This window comes from Propithecus coquereli, unplaced genomic scaffold, assembly GCF_000956105.1.
Source record: "Propithecus coquereli isolate 6110/MARCELLA unplaced genomic scaffold, Pcoq_1.0 Scaffold137, whole genome shotgun sequence".
In the NCBI taxonomy this organism is placed as follows: Eukaryota; Metazoa; Chordata; class Mammalia; order Primates; family Indriidae; genus Propithecus; species Propithecus coquereli.
The window spans coordinates 5,086,531-5,104,459 of NW_012137969.1; the positions used below are offsets into that span (position 1 = coordinate 5,086,531).

At 36.0% G+C, this 17,929-nt stretch overlaps 1 protein-coding gene across 1 annotated transcript in view; it reads right to left on the reverse strand.

The window, feature by feature from the left end:
* SDK1 (sidekick cell adhesion molecule 1) overlaps positions 1 to 17,929 on the reverse strand; it is a 595,735-nt gene that overhangs the window by 573,825 nt on the left and 3,981 nt on the right. The window contains exons 3-4 of the mRNA XM_012638907.1: positions 8,511 to 8,617; positions 6,226 to 6,373 (exon numbers count right to left, since the gene is read on the reverse strand). Of these exons, the coding sequence (XP_012494361.1) occupies positions 6,226 to 6,373; positions 8,511 to 8,617 (255 nt within the window). The remainder of the gene's footprint in view (positions 1 to 6,225; positions 6,374 to 8,510; positions 8,618 to 17,929) is intronic.

Here is a 17,929-nt window from a genome sequence, read left to right on the forward strand (position 1 = left end):
ATGATTAAACCTCAGATACTGTACTGCCAGATAAATTTTTTTTTAACAAACACAATTTGACATGTTCTTTTTTTAAATTTTTGCATTTAAAATAATTACAGACTCACAAGAAATTGCCAAAAAAATATGGCAGAGAGGTACTGTGTATCCATCACCCAGCGTCCCCCAAAGGTAACATCTTTCATAACTATAGTACATTGCCAAAATAAGGAAATTGACATTAGTACAATTACCTAGACCACAGACTCTACTCAGATTTCCCCAGTTATTACATGCACTTTTTAAATATGTCTATATGTATGACATTTAATCACCTTTATAGATTTGTATAGCTACTACCATGGGTTTCATATGCATTAAAAATTGCCCCTTTAGCATGGAAGGAGTTCTTTTGTGGTATAGGAATAAAGTGGTTTTTAAAATGTTGCCTCCAAAGACAGGCTGTTCTTAACCACTACATTCAACCTTCTCTAACTCAGCACTCCGTCTCATCCTACTCTATTCACTATCTTCACAGCATCCATCCTTGCCTGAAAGCATCCTATTTACCTGTTTCCACATCAGAACATCACCTCATTGACGGCAGTATTTTTAATGCCTCATTCCCCTTCTGTCCCTAGCATCCTGCGCAGTGTCTACCACTAAATATGTGTTCAGTAAATATCCGTGGAACATATGAAGGAAGAAAGAGGGAGGGAGCAGCATAATGGGCCACAAGCACCCCCTTCTGTTAATATAACAGCACCACTGAATATTAACACCAGAAAGGATCTTAGAAGTATTTAGTAAACCTTCCTCATCTTTGGCATGAGAAAATTGAGGCAAAGGGAGAGTAAGTAATTTGTCCAAAGTCATAGTTACGGTGGAAATAAGTCTAGAAGCCTATCTCCTCATCTGTTTTATTTATACCAAATATGGCTCAGTTCATACATACTCCATAAACATTCATGAAGTGCCTATAAAATATAAAAATTTTAAAAGCACATTATTTTGAAAGCCCAGTTAACTATAAAAATATTATTACGACCAGATCTACTTCATTCAAGCATTAAGTTGTGACTTCCAATGCAAGTGCTAATTTAAACAGATCCTTCTTGAAGCGAGTTAAATGAGATGGTAATGAGTTAATGGATGTTCAGGTATTTAAGCATGGACAATTAGGAGTCAGACTATTTCTAAGTTACCTGAGATGCTATCTACTGCCCCTACTTCACAATCCAGATTGTTCCTGGCAAGTCCTCTATTGCAAAGCTGACTGGAGGTTTGAAATATTTAATCTATAAACTTCAAATTCCAGGGAAACAGATGCAAGAACACTTGTGCTTACACATTCCTGTCAGGTAGGCTACAGGATGCAATTTGAGCACAAGAACCTGCAATTAAGCAAAAGAATGGCATTGTACAGAACAAGTTTTCGTGTCCTAATCTGATAACTACCGACATAAATTACCTCCTGGAGGTAAGAGAAATATTGCATGGCATCAACATTCACATTTCATATTTTGAGAAATAAAAACAAAGAAAATATATCTAAATCAAAATAACACAGAATAATTTTATTATCAAATTAGACTATATTCATAAGACAAAGCTATACTCATCTTCGATATGCAAAGATAGCAAATTGTTTGGATTCGGTAAATCAGAGAAATAAACATGCATTTTTTCAACTTCTCACATAAATAAAACCTATAATTACCTATTCAAAATTCTGAATATAACTTATTCTCAGTTCTTTCAAAATACTGTTTGTCCTTCCAAGATATTTTTCTGCTTCATCAACATTTTTTCTTAAGATTTATTATTTTCTTTTTCTTCTGCTGAGAAAATTTACAGATGTTACATGACTTTCCTTCACATTCATTCATTCATTCAACCATTCCAATACTGCATATCTGCTATGCATGCCACCGGGCCAGACAGAGTTATAAAAATAAAGAAGTTTTATTTGGTCAATACCCCAGGTGGGTAGGGGGATACAGAAAACTATTTGAGTAGACAGGACCTACAAATACTAGCAATTAACTCAAGATAAGTAACAGGATGCTGAATAAAGTTTTTTCTTGTCTCAGAGTTTTGACTGAAGCCATAAATCTCAAGACGATGTTGTTTTTAACACATTGACTACCACACTAGAAATAAACTTTTTTTTTCTTGGGGCCAGAGTGTTTTATTACAAAAATAGCATAAAAAACTTCAAAAACAAAATGATCCTTTCTAATTTAATGAAAAATTTATTTTTTATTGTTTTCTGTGTGTGAGGTATATGCAACTTGAAAAAGTTCTCACAGCGCCCAAGGGTGAAGAGACGTTTGAGTTACATATGCTTCACGAGGTCCCCAGGCTCAACACTAGCATGAGTTAAATACAACTCACATGGCAGTAAACATGTTAAGATCCCAAGCATTATAAAGAGTACTTGAGGTGGTCAAAACGAATCCAGTGAACTACCTCTAAAAGTAGAAACGCTTAGCCTTTCTACTCCCAGAGAGGAGCAGATGAAGCTTGGGAGAACCAGAATGGAATGCGTAAGTCACAGACACTGGGACACAACTCTTACTGGTTAAAGCATGAAAGCTAGATGCTACGAGAAGGAGCTGCCAGCATTTGGGCATGTGCCAGTCATAGGGGATAGACATTAAATCTTAATTGCACTAGTCATCAGACTGCCTTTTTCCTTTTGTCCCATCTTCCCATCTGTACTGTATTAATTCCTTACTGCTTCTGCAACCTCTGCCATATAACCTAACATGTTCGCAAGTTCCAGGAATTAGGACCTGGATGTCTTTGGGAGGCCATTACACTGTCAATTTGCTCCATGTTCCTTAGGCGTCAAGAGTGGCCCTGTTTACCGCCAAGTCCTCTCCTATTGGTTCAGTCCCATAATTCTCTACATACTGCAATAAATTTTCTTTTTGCATAAGATAGCCAAAGTCAACCTCTGTTCCCTGCAGCCAAGAGCATCTTAACTGATACAATGGAACTCTTGGACTTGGCTTACTGACTTATTTGGTAGGTTTATAAAGAGTTTTGAATACCATCAATATACCAACTCCCAAGTTTAAACTAGCCAGGGTGGGGAACCTACAGCCTCAGGATCACATGTAACCCCTCCAGATCTCCAAGTGTAGCCCCTAGACTGAATCCAGACTTCACAGAACAAATCCCTTTATTAAAAGGATTTGTTCTGTAAAATTTGGATTCAGTCAAAAGGCCACACTCAGTGATCCAGATGGCCTAGACCTCTTTGCTGACCTTAAGCCTGATACAAACAACTATCTAATCATTGGCTCCTCTGGGCTATCTAATATGCATCTCAAACTTAACATACCAAAAACAGATGGCAGAGACCACTAACAACCCCAACCCATATACACAAAACTCACTTCTCCCCAAATCACTTCCCCAAAATCATTTCAAGAAATGGTAACTCCATTTTATCAGTTGCTCAGGCCCAAAATCATAGTTTTATCCATGGCTTCTCTTTTTCTCACATCCCATATCCAACACAACAGGAAATCCTACTGATTTTACTTCCAGAATATATCCATATCTGACACTTTTCACCACCTATATGCAAACCCAAATTAACCCAAATTATTTCAAATTAAAAGCTGGTCTTCTAAAACAGGAGAAAAAATAATCTGAATCAATGTGCAGAAAAAATAATCAAAAGCATGAAAAATATTCAGCAAATAAAGTGAAAAGAAGAATTAGCCTGATGCAAGAGACAAGGTGAGATTTAGAGTCAAGAAGACCTGGGTTTGAATCCTAGTTCTGCCATTTATCAGCTGTGGGCCCTTGGGTAAGTTGTTTAACATCTATAATCTTTGCTCCAAGATAACTATAAGTGGAGCTAATTATACCTGCCTCAGAAGGCAATTGTGAGGATTAAAGAAGGTATGTTTAAAGTAGGCACTCAATAAATAAAAGCCACTGTTAAGATTAATAGGCTATTCGACTAATTTTTCAAGTTAGGAAACATTAGACTGTTTCCCTTGAAAATGGAAAAAAAAATCATTTAATTCTAAGCCTAAAGCTCATATTTTAAAGGTTGTGAGATAATGTTTAAAAAACGGGGGGAGGGGAGATGAGGTTTCTCCACCACATGACAAAGTTACACCTTTCTTGCTGTATTAGGGAACTGACCTCACGTAAGGAGGTTAAAAACATGTACAGAATCTCGACCTGTGTGACAATTCATGAGAAGCACTTTGAGTCAAATGTTCCAGTTTTTAAATGGCACCTTTGGTGGTGTACAACAGATCTAACGCTATCTGACCTGTGCCTACTGACCATCTGGGTAGGAGGAATGCAGAAATTCCCTTCTGCCTTCAGTCAAAAGCTGCACTTCCTTGGAAGTGAAAAGCAATACTATCTTTGAATGATATATAAATTTGTGAAGAAAACTATACACATACTGATTTATGTTATCTTGCACAGCAGGTACTTAATAAACGTGGGGTGATGATGAGGTGGAAAATATGAAACTAAAGGGCCTTGCAAAATGTAAATATCCATAATCAGCCTCATCTCATCTCTTTAAAAAATGGTATATACTACATTATTTTACTGAGATTAGAGATTTATCCATAGCTTCACGCTTGTAAGCAGACCATTTGTTAGATATTACACTAAGTTAAAACCCTACCAGCATCTTTACTTTATTAGTTTACCAGGAATTAAGCAATCTTTAGCATGCATTTGCAAGTTAAAAAAAAAACTTAAGAAATTAGGAATAATTTAATTCTATACCCTTTCATACTTCTTGAACAAGCATTGTCTCATAAATATAGCTAGATCACAGGTTAACAAATGAATTAATACATATTTATATGCTACCAAGTTAAAATAATCCTTCCACCATGAATTTTGCTGCCACTGGCATTAATTAAAAGCTCCAGTGGTTTCACAGGAAACCTCATTCAATCTACTTCCCCATCACTGGTACCAATTCTCCCCCAGCATAAAAGTTGATCCTTCGTCTATGTTTCACTCAAATTCAAAAGAGGTATCTTTATGACTGAAATCAATATAAAGGTAAGTAATTTTTAATCAAATAAAGAAAAAAGGATAGCATTTATCCCATTTTTTAAGGAACTGGTACTTTACTGGAATCTTAAAATATGGCTTTTATACATATTCCAATTTTTTCCTTGTTTCCAATAACTGAAATAGAAACATTTGTGAAATAAGCTCAAGAATAGTCTAGGTTCAAGCAGGGTTCAGATACCAAGGTGGAAGACTAGAGACACGAGGCTTAGAGAAGGGTTTTCATAGATGCTCAAGCAGCATAAATAGGGAGTGTATGCCCACAGCTACTTTCATAATTACACTTTATATCTATTCCGAAAACTATTTTACACACATCTTTATGGGGGAAAAAACAGGAGCTTTTCCCCTCATGAATTTTTATCTGAGTGCAACCATCTGATGGCATAAATATCTGACTTTTAGCCTAAGCTTATAGTACTTCATTATTCTTTTGGAAATGTTCATCTTTGAAACTGTCTTTGTAATACTGTCTTTAAATTAGATTGCAAATGTCCAGTTATGGAATATATACCAAACGTTCTTTTTAATTGCTTAAAGTTCCAATTGAAGAAAACCTGTCTGACATTAGATAAATATCTTGAATGTGAGATAGGCAAGAACACCTTGAAATAATGCTTAACTAATCACAAAGCAACTATTCTGCAATAGATGGGCAAACCACTAATTAAATGAAGGGAAATAAAACTGTCACGGTAGGATAAAAGGATAAAGAGAAATAAGCAGTAATTACTGTTTTATTGTCAGAGAAAGGAGCATCAAACATGGCTCAATAAAAAGAAGGAGGAAAAACCCCACAGCTCTGTAAGTAAATACCAGCACTCATTAAATCAGTACTTGGAGCTAAACACAACTTAGGGATATACAATGACATCTTTAAAAGTGCATTCCAAAAAAAAAAAAAAAAGGGACTACAAAGAATAGGTAAGGGTTGCTTTAGTTTTAGGGCATGCAACATACTGAATAATAACTTCACATGGCTATTTACTTACACTGTCTAAAAATATCCAAACCAGTCTTAAAATAGTTGTTTATTAAAGATTAGGGTAGGACTACTAGACTAGGTTATTCTTTCCAAATCATTGGTAACCCCAACTGGAACACTTACTATGTAAATGGTGCCTGCAAGTGTCATTAATTGTATTTGAAGCTTTAACATTTGGAGCAACTTACATTCTGTTGCTTGGAATAATCTTGTGCCCTTCTCTAAACCAAGTCACTTGAGGCCTGGGGCAGCTGGTGATGGGCAGTAAGTTTAGAATCGCTGCATGTCCTTGAGAAACCGTTTTCCTCTGGTCTGTATCCATGAAATTTCCCATATCTGCAGAGAAAAATGAACCCTTCTCAGTTCTGAAAAACTTTTTTGTGGGGAGGAGAGATCAGAGATAGAAATAAGTATACGTTACCAACATGCTATACTTAATAACAAAACAAGTGAGACTACAGGGCAGCACTGGCGAGTGCAGATCCTGTTGTGAGTGAAGCAGGAGGCAAAGCCAGGTGCCTCCGAAGGACCCAAGCAGTGAGTGTGTCAACCAGCAGAGCCACATGGTCTGCCTCATTGCAACAATATAACGAGTGTTTCCAACTCACTGTCATATTGAAATGAGTTGTTGAAAACCATCTTAGTGCCACACGAAGCAGTTTTCACAGAAACTATAACAAAAGGCTTCTACACATTCTCAAGCTACCAACTCTGTCAAGCTAGGTCTGCCCCAGCGCTGGCCCGTGCCCTGCTCAGTCTCTTCTGCCTTTCATTTCTGAGGCGACTGTCTCCCTCACAGATCTTTTGGGAGCAATATTTGCTAACCATTGAAGTTCACCAAGAGTTCTCCCACTCCCATACTGTTGACTTAATTCTAGGCAACTGAGTTTTATTCTAGTCTCTACTCTTAGAAATATTTCGAAAATAGGGTCACAGGAAGAAAATACCACCAACAAAATGTGTGCATAAATGGCTAATTTTAAAGTTAGTAACATCTGAAATTTTTCAAAAAATTTCCACCTTATGGTTAGAGACAGATAAATGTGTATACAAACAGATATGGCCAAATATAATATTTTATTTAAATGTATATAAGTTTGAAATAGTCCATAGAAGAGCTCTATTATCAACGGCTTTTTGATTGAAAAGAAATTTTCTATGTGACAGTATATAAAATTTGAGGGAAAAGATGAAACCAGTGAAACAGATTAGAAAAATATTAATGGTTATTTTAAAATAAAATGAAATCTATTATCAAAGGAGAAAAAAAGAAAAAATCTAAGAGCTAAACGATAAAACAAGGATATAAATAATTAATCAAGTAAAAGCTCAAAACTCAATTTTACAAAATAGAATTTAATAACTTTGAAGCTCTTATTCAGATATGGTTTGGGTATTGATCTGCATTCTTTATTTATTAATTATGATTTCAATTATTCGACTGAACAAAAGTTCTGGATTTTTCTGCAGACAGATTTAGCTGAGTGACTTCATCACCACAATTGAGAAAAATGATTTGATGTAACAATTAAACATGTGTACCATCGGCACCTCACTCAGTCATTAGACTTACTGTAGAATAGTAGACTAGATATTATTTTATATAATAACACAGAAAGCTACAAGCTTTAACTGGAATCAAAATTAACAAATGAGGAAATACTATCATCACTGAACAGCACAGCCAAATTTAAGAGCCCTTTAATGTTCTCTAAAGTCTATAATGACATATTAAAATATAATTTAAAATTTTATAAGTTTTTGCTTACTTTTAAACAAAGAAATATTTTGTTAGTAGAATTAAAACATAACAAAGCAGACTTCCATTTTAGATAAATCCTACCCTTCCTAGATTTTGGATTAGAAAAAAGACTAAAAGCTTTGCATAGGCCAAGTTCACTCTCATTTCTCCTGAAGATTACACTAAAATTCAAGCTCCCTGCATTTTGATATCTCCTTTGGCTACTTTGGAAAGTTTCATTCTCCAAAATGGATCCGCTCAAAAAAGAATAAATCACTATAACATTAATATCATCTGTGATGTTTACTATTCATATACTTTTCTGTAGTGCAGTAAAAGGATTTCTAAACCATCATTAGAAAGAACTGATAATGAATTGATGAACTTTAACCTAAATGGGTTTAACTTTTTATTTTAAAAGCATTTTGAATCCAAGCATCTTACATGCTAAGAGCAGCCAATTCATAAAACAGAAGGAATCCTTATTCATTTGTTTTATCCTCCCCAGTGCCTGGTCAGATCCCTAGTCTTTTCAACTGAAAAAAAAGTAGCATTTGCCTCATCAGCCCCCTCTCTTGACCAGCCACACTAGCTGCATACTTGTCTCTCACCAAGTTGAGCAATTATTCTACTCTAAATAGAATCAAAGATAAAATTTCAACTCCTACAATGGTTAACAGTGATTTGATTGCCCCACAGACCCACGTGGTGATCTCTTTCCCATACACCTACATGCCACTTGGACTTCCGATTTTCTTTGCAGCAGTGCTCCCATTCTGTTCCGCACCACACAGCGGTAAAACCCAGCATCAAGCTTCTGTAGAGATGGAATGATATACCTGCCAATTACCAAAAAGAAGTGTTAATGGTTATATCTAGAACAGCACTGGCATCTTACCTAGTAGGTGCTCAACAAATATTTTATTTTTGGTAACCTCATACCTACGCGATCCTTCCCTGACCAAGATGCTAACTACACGAGCAATTTATTTCTGAGATTATTTCATCAAGTATGTCTAATTAGTCAACCTGAAAAAGGAATTGATAGGCATAATTTTTAAGTGAATAAAACATTTGGATAATAGAAGTAATTCAACAATAAGCATACATTAATCCAAGTACGTTCTTCCCTCTGATAATCTTCTTGAGATCTTATGGCACAATTAATAAAATATTTGAAAAGAAAAAATATTGCCGAGTTTTAATGTTAAATTTTTATTCTATATTGAGAAATGATTCACCTCAAACAAAACTAATTAATGAATACAATCAGAATAATATCAAATTGAACACAAAGAGTCAATGCCTTGTATTTAAATTACAAATCAAGACTAGAAGGATGAGCAGCTTTCATTGTTATATACTGTGATTACAACAGAGGGGAGTTTTGAGATTAGGTTAAAACAAAGTCAAAAAAAGTTTAAGAAAAGAAATAGCACAAGTCATTGCAGTACATACTTGAAAAACTACAAAGAGTTTTATGATTGCAACTTAACCATATTTATATAATTATTATACATTCTTCTGCTTTCATGCAATATCTAAATAGATCTTAAATTTTTATAATTTGTATAGTAATCCTACATACTAATGCACAAAAAAAAGCACTGCTTTCAAATGACAGGGAGAAACAGATACAAAATTGAATATTAAGCATATGCTGTTTTGTACCTTCTCTTTAGTCTAATGTCTCACCAGGGAAAAAATATACAAAAAAGGTTGCACAATCCTCCACCTATTACAGGAATTCCTATACAAATTATGTTCACCTAACAGATGGGAATATTCATTGTAAGTCTATTGTTTATAAACACACATTTTAAGCAGAAGAAGTTTCCTGGCTCTTTATAAGAAAGTATGCTAAAATCTTAGCACCATATGCTGCTAAAATATAGAAAATGCCTGTTCCTATTTCAAACCAACACAGCGAGGAATGTTTGCATTCACTGTACCAAAGCAGAATTCCACTCGACTAACAGACTGTTTTCCAGGGCCAGTTTATTATCAGGAATGGCAAAGAAAATCAAACACAAAATCCCAACAAAACCAAAGGTTTAAACATTCATTTCTACTAAGCAGGAGAATACCTTCGTCATGAATAGGAACTCTAAATGGGCCACTGGAACTACCCCAGAATTTCTCTAGGAAGCAGCATCAGGTCCATCTCAGCCCATGAACAAGTGTTTGGAGCAGATATTTGACGTTTTTTGTCTGCCTAGGATCTGAACCACTTCCCTGTATTTGGAGAATTCTCTATGAATCTTGGTGGAGAAAAGCTTATCTCAAATTAAATGCCAAAAAGATCACATATGGATATTCCCAAACCCCTCCCTCTGTGTCTCACACAGGTATGAGACACAGCATGGTCAATTTGACACATACACTCTGGATTTCTTAACCTGGGGCTGGGTGATGCCCAGGAGCAAGGCTTAAGGGGAAACGCACCTGACAGCAGCACTGGCGGGGACACAGAGGAACACTGTGCAACAGTCAATAATAATTATATAAATAAGGTTAAGTTGTCCCGGAAGCAGTGTGAGCATGGAGTGCCAATTGAGGCAGTGGCTCCAGCACTGGTGTCCACCAGTAAACCACTAAATATTATTAGGTGACAGAATCCCCAAAAACTAGGACAAATTAACCTGGTATAAGGAGTTTTCCTGAACATGAAACACTGATATTTTAGAAAATGTCTGACAAAATACTATCTAGTTTTAGAATCATGACTGTTGTTCTTTCCCACGACAGTTAGATACTATCACTAAATATACATATGACAGTAATAAAACCACATCTTCAGTATATAGGAGAAAATTTGTACTTTTCCTATGGTCAGGGAACATAATTCAATTCATAAGAATTTTCATATTCACTAAAATTAGATGTTAGATTTCCTTCTTTCGATGGGGTGGGGTGGGGTGTCAACATCCATTTTATGCCACTTCGGATAAGACTATTCTCCACAAATGTAATTTTATACTGGTATAAAAGTATCTATTTTGCATAAAAATAAACAACCAAGTTCTACAATACGCTTTTATATTTTGGCCCAAAGCCCATTCTTATCCTTAAAGTGAAAAAAGGGTTAAAGAAAAAATAACTGTAAGCCATTTACATCCTTCCTGGAACTGCCTCAATTCTCTTTTTTGGAATGAGATGATAAATATGTTTTCAATTTACCTTTATAAATTTCCTATATGAAATTTTAAAAAATAACAATTCCAAGTAGGATGAGTCTCTAGCTAGCTTTTACCTCAAGCAAAATAATGAAATGAAAAATCCAGACTGAAATTTGTTAAGAAAGAGATATATGTGCAATTTTGAAAGTGTGTACAGTTCACTAATAGGTCGTAGGCATTAGGCAAACTGATGGTTATGTTTTTAGTTCTTTCAAAGTGGAAGTAATCAGTATGAAGTTAAAGAAAACAGTATGGTAAAGATGGAAGCTGATAAGTATACTATATGTGCAAAAGTTATTTAATCTGTATTTTGTTTATTTCAAAATTTATATTAAATTGAGAAGGTCCTTGTGGGGATGGGCTAAGAGTCTACAGAATCTGCAGCAGTTGTTTCAGGAACATAAATCTGGGGATTTATAAGCCACCCAGGAACCAACTACATGTTAAGTTTCCAAAACCAATTTACTGACATCATACCATGAATAACAACATTTAAACTTTATCTTCATTAATAGTTATAAAAGCCAATACAAAGATTTAAGAGTTAATGTTGAAATGTGCCTAAGATTCTTCTCCTGGGATTCTGGTTTATGTGATTTTCCCTAACACAAACCATGTTTGTGTTTTCATTCCCTCTTCACTTATTCCTACTTTTCCTTATCAAATCAGGAGCAAAAAAATGTGAAATCCATATTTAGTGAAGCATGGACACATGACTGGAACCAGTCTGTCAAATCTATTGTTAGGAATAAATGCTCTCTCAAGTCAGTAAGAATGGAAATAAAGAAACTCTTGGATAAAACACATTGATTTTTTTAGGGTTAAAAATATTTTATTGCATCCTGTTTACTTAATTCTTCATAATGCCAGATTCTATACAGATATAAAAAATCAGAGACCATTATCTCAAGGATTAAAGTATGAGGTAAATGTTAATTCCTACATAATCAAAACTATCCATACAAAGACATAATGGAAAAATGACCCAATCTACTCTATTACATAACACAACATAAGCACAAGTGAATTATAAACATAAATTTAAAAAGCTCCCACTTGTCTCATCTGGAATTATTTGTCAACAATGAATTGTGTTATAGAGTATTTAGTTTTTCTCACTGAAGTTCTTCACTTAGATTCCACAATGATCCCTAGAGAAAAGAGCCAAAAAGGATTAATTATCTAAATCTAAATCATTTCCAATTAAGAACTATAAAAAGCCTAGTACTAAATGTGCTTCATAGATTCTCCAGAAACAACCATATCTCCTATGACCACACAGAGTTGAAGAAGGCAGTCAACCTAAGGCCAGAAATAATATAAATAATACACAACTCCGTAGGAGCAATAATAAACATGAGGCCACACCACGTTAGTATTAGAGATCTAAATCAAATAAGATAGCACAGGTGCATACCATATAAGCCTGGGAAGTCAATGTTGGTTACTTCAGCTTGGAATGAGGTGACAATAGTCCATCCACTTTTAACTAGTGCATAATTTTCAGAATTTTGTCAGAAATATAATTGATTTTTGTATATTGATCTTATATCCTGTAACACTGCTAAACTCACTTATTAGCAGCTTTTTTACAGATACCATATTTTCCACATAGAAGATCATGTCACTTGAAAATAAACACAGCTTTATTTCTTCCTCCCATCCACAATCTAGACGCCATTTTTTGGGGTTGTTTGTTTGTTTGCCTTACTGCACTGGCTAGTAACTCCAGTGCAAGGGATCTGCAAATCTGAAAAAATTTCAGCATTATTTCTTCAAATATTTTTCCTTTTCCTGCCTTCTTTGGGATTCCAATTATACATATATTAGTCCATTTGAAGTTTTTCCACAACTCATTAATGCTCTTTTCATTATATTTGATTCTTTTTCCTATTTGTCTTTCATTTTGGATAGTTCTATTAAGTTTATTAATATTTTCTTCTGCAATGTCTAATCTCCTGATATCCCATCCAGTGTTTTTCATCCCAGAATTTATAATTTTCATCTTTAGAAGTTTGATTTCTACCTCTTTAATATTTTTGTCTCTACTTAACTTTGATCATATGAAATACAGTTTTAACTGTTTCACTGTCTTTCGATGCTAATTATAACACCTGTTTCAGTTCTTTCTTGGTTTCAATTGATTTTTCTCCTCACTATGGGTCATGGTTTCTTGCCTCTGTACATGCCTAATAATCTTTGATTAGAGACTAGATATTGTGATTTTACCTTGTTGGGTGCTGAATATTTTTGTATTCCTATAAATATTCTTGAGCTTTGCTCTCTGATACTGTGAAGACACTTGAAAATAGTTTTGTCCTTTTGGATCTTTTTTTTTTTTTGTGAGGCAGGATCAGAGAAGTATTTGATCTAAGGCTAATGATTCTCCACTATGGACCCAAGACAATTCTGTGTACTCTAACCAATAAACCTATGAATTATGATGTTTTCCAGTTTGGCTAGTGAGAACAGCCCAATGCTGTGTGAGCTCAGGGAACTATTACCTCTAATCTTCTTGGGTAGTTCTTTCTCTGGCCTTGAGCAGTTTCCTCACATGAATGTGCTGATGAATGTTCTGCCAAATGCTCAAGACCACCCTCTGGTGGTCTCCAGAGTTCTTTCTCTGTACAGCCCTCTCCTTTCCAGCACTCTATCCTGGGAAATCCAGCTGCCTTGATCTCTCCAAACTCTCATGCCTTCAACTCAGGAATCCTCCAGGTTCTGCTTGAATCTTTCTTCTCTTTGTGAGAGCCTGGAAATTCTCTCAAAGCAGTAAGCTGGGGGGAATCACAGGGCTCACCTTGTGTGTCTTCCATCTCTCAGGGATCACAATCTTTCATCCCCTGCCTGATGTCCAGTGTCTTTAAAACAATTGTTTCTATCTCTTGTATAGTTTTACAGTCATTTCAGGTGAAGAGTAAATCTGACCTGTTATTTTATCTTGGCCCAGGCTGTCAGTTTTTAGTGGGGGCCAGAGAAAAAAAGGGCTCAGCAATAGGATTAAACTACAATTCTGGAAGTTGCCCTTCCACTTGAGCCACATATCCTAGCATACCTGATGTTGCTAGAGGTATCTCTTGGGGATAAGGATGTCATGGGGAGTCTTTAGTAACCCAAAAGTAGAGTCAAGCACAGAACCTTAAGATTCTGGAATAAGATTATGCCTTCTGCAGCAGGGAGCTACATACACTGAAAAGCAACTCCTGGTCTGCTTAGTACAAACTGATGACCAAACCATGGATATTAAGGAAATATGCAACTGGAAATAACCGTTATGAGGGAATTATTATCAGAACCATGGAGTCGTAAGAGTAAGACTCTCTCAACTATATCTAGGCCCCACCAATTGACAGAACTATTAAACACTCAAGTCTGGGTTTATACACGGGTCACCTTAATGCTGAAAATGGAGATGTCACACTACAGCCCTACTCATGGCTGGCCAAAAGGGACATAATGAAGGAATATTCTCCCAAGTCGACAGAGCTTCAAGCAGTACCTTTAGTCCTTAACTTTGAATAGGGAGAGGTTTGTGGGAGGAATAGCTTGAGAATGGATATAAAGAGACACTTGGGCAGTGACAAATGGCTTGGCTGATGGGAAAGAGGCTGGTGAGAGGCATGACTGGAAATTCAGAAACAAGAAAGTCACATGTTAATAGATCCATAGGGGTGGGTGCAGTATGTGGATCTTTTAATACCACTAGAGAGCATCCACTTCAGATAAGGCACTCATCAAACAATTGGATAAGATGACTCAATCGTGGATGTCATTTAGATTTCTTCTCAACTAATGAAATGGGATATAAATTGGTTGTGTTGGCAAGGACTGAAGCTATGAATGGGTCCAATAGCATTCATTGGCTGTTCCTCATCAAAGCTAATCTGGCTCTTGCCACTACTAGATGCCAAACTGCCAACAGCAGAGACGGAGGCTGAGCCCTCATCACAGCAACATTCTTTGCACTGGTCACTTGTGACTGGTCGATTACATCTGACCCTTACTACCATGGAGGCCTGCAGTGATTCATCCTTATCAAACTCGGTATCCATTCTGGAAATGGATTTAACTTCCCTGCTCACTAATTCAGCCAGAACCACAATTTGGGGATTTACAGAATACTCAATCTGTAATCATAGTAGCCTATACAGCATGGCATCAGATCAGGGACTAATTTTACTTTTCGAAGGAGGTGTAAAAACAGGCACTTTTCTGGGGGCATCCTGTAGTCCCAGTATATTTTGTACCACCTGGAAGTAGCCACGCTTATAGGATAAAAGAATTGAGAACAACACGTTGTAATGCTGGATGTTGTTTTCCAAGATAAATGTGTTGAATCAATGGCTATATCTAAGGGGTTATGGTATAATTGGCCCCATGCCAATGATCTATCTGTGTTTCCCAACTTTAGGTTCTTTTAGATTAGAGGTCTTGGATCTCAGGGGGAAACACTTCCCACTCAAGATAGGGATCCAGGGAACTTGAATCTACAATTCATCCTGGTCTCTTTGTGCTCTTCATGCCAGTGAGCTAGTGGGAAAAAAAAAGGGGGGGGGTTACTACATTGATGGAGATAAATGACCTCAGGTTGGTACCATACAGTGGAGGTGAGGAGGAGGGAATTCACTGGGATACTGCTTAGCTCTTCTAAGACCAGTTGCCATCACAGCATCAATATGGTAACAAAAGTAAGACAACTAAAAGCAGAGACAGAGAGCTAGGTCACCCTAGAAGCCAGCAAAGAGGACTAGCTGAAGAGCTGGCTAAGAGTTAGGCATATCTAGAATGGGCTAAAGAGGAAGGAGAAAACAAATATCAATTATAGCTTCAACGCTTGCTCAAATAATAAGAAAAATAGTTTGTTTCACTAACCCTCTTGAATAACGTCCTTGTAGAAACTGTAGCTGACTATCTTCTTGGAAGGGACTCTTTGATAGACTAGACTTAATAGTAGGTATAAGTACACCGAGGGGCTCAAGAATGGACTCAATTTGATCTTCCTGTGCTTCATTTCAAAATTCTTTTGGCCCCACCTTTTACTTGAGCCACTGCTGTAGCCAACAGTTATAGACAGCCTTTAGTGGCTTCATATTGGTGCAGCTGGCAGCACCTGGTCTTAACTGATGCCTCATATTTCTTGCTTCCTGTCTGAGGATTCTCTGGCACCACAAACAGAATGTTTAGTTGAGTACTGCACATTTCTAGTGAGCTTGAGCTAATGAGAAACAAAGGCTAATGACCATGGGGCCAATATTTATCAGTCAAGTAAGGGGGCTGATAACTATTTTCCTCTTTTACTCTTTAGGTTGGACATTTCTAAAACGCATTTCCTAAGTTCACATGCAAGTTCCAAGCAAAGTTGAGCTCCAGCCACTTATAATGATCACCAACATGATAACATATCCTTGCATTGGTTTTTCCTTCCTCCCCGTTTCATTAATAACCACCTTTATTTATACTTGCTGCCTGGGATTACATTCCCAAATAATCAATCAGATGTCACATTTGTCTCAAGCACTGTTCTTAGAGGATCCCAGGTTATTAGGGATATAACTGTCTGATTTGTTGCAAATATTTTCCTGGTTTGTTGCTTGTCTTTCAATTCATAAGGATTATTTAAGCACACAGACACCATAAAATTTTGTCTGGTTATCTGTGACTTGTTTCTGGTAAATTTTTTCAATGCTTTTATACTTTTTCCTGATATACTTACAGATCATTTGAGTAATCCCTTTTTCTTATGCTTCCATTTTTAAATTTAATTCTTCAATGTATCTGAAATTTATTTTGGTGTTTGAGGATCTAGTTTTAACATTGTTTCCAAATAATTGATTTTTGTATATTGATCTTATATCCTGTAACACTGCTAAACTCACTTATTAGCAGCTTTTTTACAGATACCATATTTTCCACATAGAAGATCATGTCACTTGAAAATAAACACAGCTTTATTTCTTCCTCCCATCCACAATCTAGACGCCATTTTTTGGGGTTGTTTGTTTGTTTGCCTTACTGCACTGGCTAGTAACTCCAGTGCAAGGGATCTGCAAATCTGAAAAAATTTCAGCATTATTTCTTCAAATATTTTTCCTTTTCCTGCCTTCTTTGGGATTCCAATTATACATATATTAGTCCATTTGAAGTTTTTCCACAACTCATTAATGCTCTTTTCATTATATTTGATTCTTTTTCCTATTTGTCTTTCATTTTGGATAGTTCTATTAAGTTTATTAATATTTTCTTCTGCAATGTCTAATCTCCTGATATCCCATCCAGTGTTTTTCATCCCAGAATTTATAATTTTCATCTTTAGAAGTTTGATTTCTACCTCTTTAATATTTTTGTCTCTACTTAACTTTGATCATATGAAATACAGTTTTAACTGTTTCACTGTCTTTCGATGCTAATTATAACACCTGTTTCAGTTCTTTCTTGGTTTCAATTGATTTTTCTCCTCACTATGGGTCATGGTTTCTTGCCTCTGTACATGCCTAATAATCTTTGATTAGAGACTAGATATTGTGATTTTACCTTGTTGGGTGCTGAATATTTTTGTATTCCTATAAATATTCTTGAGCTTTGCTCTCTGATACTGTGAAGACACTTGAAAATAGTTTTGTCCTTTTGGATCTTTTTTTTTTTTTGTGAGGCAGGATCAGAGAAGTATTTGATCTAAGGCTAATGATTCTCCACTATGGACCCAAGACAATTCTGTGTACTCTAACCAATAAACCTATGAATTATGATGTTTTCCAGTTTGGCTAGTGAGAACAGCCCAATGCTGTGTGAGCTCAGGGAACTATTACCTCTAATCTTCTTGGGTAGTTCTTTCTCTGGCCTTGAGCAGTTTCCTCACATGAATGTGCTGATGAATGTTCTGCCAAATGCTCAAGACCACCCTCTGGTGGTCTCCAGAGTTCTTTCTCTGTACAGCCCTCTCCTTTCCAGCACTCTATCCTGGGAAATCCAGCT